Below are 4091 nucleotides of genomic sequence, written 5' to 3' on the forward strand. Positions count from 1 at the left end.
GCGGATGAGGACGCGGATGAGGACGCGGATGGGGACGCGGATGAGGATGCGGATGAGGACGCGGATGAGGACGCGGATGAGGACGAGGACGACGATGAGGATGAAGACGACGATGAGGACGACGATGAGGACGAGGACGACGATGAGGACGAGGACGACGCCGGAGCTGATGCTGAAGAAGCTGACGTCGAGGAGGCTGAGGCCGAAGATGCCGACGTCGAGGAGGCTGAGGCCGAAGAGGAGGCAGCAGAGGAGGAGGCGTCCAACTCGGCGGGGCTCGCCCGAAGTGAAGCCTGGCGGCCGGACAAGGCGCTTGCCTGTTGGCCGGGAGATGGGCCGGCGAGGGGGTTGTTCGTGTGAACAAAGTCCGAATCGTCTGCCGAGGTTCGTGCATCGCCAAAGCGGACGAGATCCCACGGATGGGCAACCAACCCGCCGGAGGGCGTTTGACGATAGAGCCAAGCCAGCGGCCGGCCGGTGGCCGGAGCCATGTGTGGCACCATGGTTGAGGGGCTGTCCGAATGGTTGTGCGGGTCGATCACCAGGAGCAGGCTGCCGTTGGACTGGAGCTCGAGGAGGTTGGCCCCGAACCGGGCTACCGTGGGTGATAGACGCTGGCCAGGGGTGTTGGAAGTCCGGGTCCCGTTGATTTCAACCGGGCTGTGGGCCGTGAGGGCGCACTCGTCGGCCGGATTGGAGCCGGGCAATGTGCAGCTGAGCACCATGCTGGACCGGCGGGAGTTATTTTCAAAGAGCAGGGTAAGATACACCCGGTTTTCCGAGACAACCTTGGTACTCAGCTCCAGGAGAAGCTGCACCGGGCCGATGTTCGGGAAATTGGCCAGAGGCTGGAGCGGCAGCGGCCCGGTGGGATTGGCGACCAGTTGTGCTCCATCCAGAGCTTGGAGTTGGCCATCATCCATGGCCACAATGAATGTCCCGGAGCCCTGGGAGTCAGCCAGCGAAGCATTGGACACATAGAGCCGCCCATTGCGGAGGGTGGCACGGGTGGAGGTCAAAGCCGACATCCGGCCTGCCCCTTGTTGGGGAATCGGCTGAATGGACGCCGCCATCCCCGACGAAGGGGCAGCCAGGATGCATTCCTCCCCGGCAGGCTGGAAGCCCGGTGAGCATTCAGCCAGGCAGCTGGTTGGCGCCTGGCCGGGCGCGGTGGCCGGCTGCAGGAGGAAGCCCATTTCGCAGGCGGTGCACACTCCACCGACACAGGCACGGCAATGGTCCCCGGGACAGGGCTCGCAAGCATCTGGGGCGGGGGGCCGAAGGGGGGATTCGTGCGTCAAGCGGAGACAGTGAGCATGGGCGCATGTGAGAAAGGGTGGAAGGGAGAGAGAGAGGGAGGAGAGGGGGGGAGGAGGGAGAAATGTAGGTTGATGTGCTGGGAAAAGCAGGCGAGGGCCAGGCGTCGCCCGAAACGCGGCGAAGGATAAGCGCCAAGAGGGGAAAGGAGAGTGAGCGGAGAAATCCGGGCGGCCACGTACATCGATGCGGCCCGAGGGACACTTGATAATAGCCATCTGCACAGCCGGCACACAGCTCCACCGGGGAGAGCAGCGGGGCAAAGGCGCGGCCCGGGGCACAGGCCCACCCTGCGCTGGACGAGTCACAGACGATGCTGGGATCGGCGCCGGCACAGGCAAACTGCTGGTCAGTGGGGAAGACACGCGAGCCGGAGCTCGGGAGCCAGTGCTCCATCAGTTCGCCCGACCCGTGGGCCATCAACGCGGGCAGGATGCCGGCCGAAGGGAGGTCCATCGATGCCGGAACCTGGACACGCTGCCAAAGGAGACCCTGTGGATGGTAGTTCACACGCCAGAGGACCGGCGAGTCGGCTGCCTGTTGGACCAGGAACAGATAGCCGGTGGGGCGGGTGATGTGCGGCACGCGGGGCACCATGTGCAGGGAAAGGTTGTTCCGCGTGGCCGGCAGGGGATCCGTCAGGACATCCTGCCAGGCGCCATCACTGCTGACGCCGAGATAGACCAAGAGCCGGGTGGCGGTCAGGACCACCAGGTCCATGCGGCTGGAGCTCGATGTGATCAGCCGAGTGGCGGCCAGGCCGAGCACCGGCTCATTGACATTGACGATCACCGGGTCCTCATCAAACTCGAGCCATGCCCAGCCGGTGGTGGTGGCTGCAAACAGGTGCCCAGGCAGGCCGGCGGTGGCCGAAGAGGCGCGGAAGGTCAAGCGCTCCGACTCCCATTCACCCTCGAATCGCTGGATGAGCTTGGCGTTGGAGCCCTCGAGTCCGACCAGTAGCCGGCCGGCTTGGCGACCGATGGCCTCGGCCGCCAAGAGAGTGGCCGGCGGGTCGGATTGGGGGAGGTTGAAGATGTAGTTTCGGGGGCTGGTGGTGGTGAGGGCCAGCGTCCGGGCATTCTGCCAGGCAAACAGCGGAGACGCGCCGCGCAAGGGCAGGGCCATCAGCGAGCCGGCGGCCTCTTCGGGAATGCCCTGGAAGGTGAAGGTCTCGATGGGGTCCCGGGCGAACAGCGAGCCCAATCTCAGCCCCGGGAAGAGGGTCTGCTCGGTGCGCTGCTCGAAGAGGGCGCTTTCCAGGTGGCCAAGGGTGTACTGTGTGATGGGGATCGTGGGATGGATGCGCCCCTGGCGCGGTGCATCGAGGGGCCCCGATGTGTGGGGGCTCTGGACAAGCAGCAAGTCCGGCAGGTCGGCATCCGGGTCGAGGTCAGCGCGGGCCCGGAGTCTCACCGGGGCCAAGATGCCCAGGAGCAGCAGTGACTGCAACAAGCGCAGCAGCATGGGGGCATGGGCGGCGGGAAACCCGGGGAGGGGCACAGGCAACAGGCGAAAGTGGAAGAGAGAGAGAGAGAGGAGAGCCAAGAGGAAGAGCACAAGGGAAGCAAGAGGACGGGGGGGGAGGGGAGATGGGGTGTTCCGGCTCTTCCGGGCGACAAGGCAGGGGTCTTTAGAGTGCCAGAGGTGCCTTTCCCGCTGTGATGGTGCGGCGTATGATGGGATCTCTTGCGGGGAGAGGCCTGGGCAGGGTGCACGAAGAGTGCAAGCTGGCGGGAACAAGAGACAAGTGTGCTGGAGAAGGGGAAGCAGGACGAGCAGAAAGCCCAAGCGCAGTGACCAATTGCGCGACCGAGAGGGAGAAGGCGACGGGCACCGAGACTCGCGCACCCGCGCCGATGGGCATACGCCAAGACATTGTCGTTCAAGCTCACGCGCGCGTACCCATGCACACACACACACACACATTCACACACACATGGCTATGCCCAAAGACATACGCATTTACATTTACATACACATTCACAAAGACAAATACACACACACACACATGCAAAAAACACCTGCGCACAGGCCAACCACCGCTGGGGAAGATCCCCACAACCCGCGACACCCGTATCTGAGGCTGAGTCCAACGAGACCCCCTCGAATCCCAAACACCCGTCTGCCAGGCGGTCGGACAAGTCTGGCCACTGCCCCGCGCGGATGGGGGACCTCTTTCTTGGGGGAGTTTTTTCATGCTCGCTCTCGGAGAGGGGCCAGCTGGATCCCAGGCTTGCCGGGGACCACACTGCAAACCATGCTCGGCCTACGGTCGCGTGGAGATCGGCCCGACCACGATCGTGCGGATTGCCCAGGGAATAGCTCGGACGTGATTCCCCCGTCGCCGTCCCCACGCCCCTTGGCCTTATACAACGCCAGATGTGCTCCGCGGCCCGGCCCAGCCCGGCCCGGCCCCGCGCCCCCCCCCCCCCCCCCCGTTTACAATGTGCGGCCACACCGCCGGGGGTGGGCCGGCGACAGGCGGCCGGCACAGGTACCACCGGACCCGGCTAAACCACGAAATCCGGGCCCCCTCTCGCCCGAGGCAGGTATGTGCGGGCGCGATATGCGCTCCCACACGGAAGCCCACGTGCTCCTGCCATTTTTTCGGGTCAACCTAGAATGCAACCACCGGGATCGGGCGGCCTGGGCTTCGTTTGCCGGGCGCGGGTTTCACACTCGGGGGGCGGGCCTGCATCGCGGGGCATGCTACCCGTGCAGGAGGGGGGGGGGGGGGGGGGGGGGGGGCCGTGGCGAGCGAAACACGTGCG

General features: G+C 65.3%; 1 protein-coding gene across 1 annotated transcript; it reads right to left on the reverse strand.

Annotated features, from left to right (window-relative positions):
• Nucleotides 1-12: 12 nt before the first annotated feature.
• On the reverse strand, nt 13-2825 carry H696_06154 (hypothetical protein; the record flags this gene model as incomplete). The annotated part of the gene is made up of 2 exons (XM_009499903.1): nt 1500-2825; nt 13-1264 (listed from the first exon to the last, which is right to left on the reverse strand). Coding segments are annotated over exons 1-2 (2535 nt in total), but the record flags the coding sequence as incomplete, so codon positions are not given.
• Nucleotides 2826-4091: the final 1266 nt, after the last annotated feature.

Source organism: Fonticula alba (genome assembly GCF_000388065.1).
Source record: "Fonticula alba strain ATCC 38817 unplaced genomic scaffold supercont2.21, whole genome shotgun sequence".
Classification (NCBI taxonomy): domain Eukaryota; order Rotosphaerida; family Fonticulaceae; genus Fonticula; species Fonticula alba.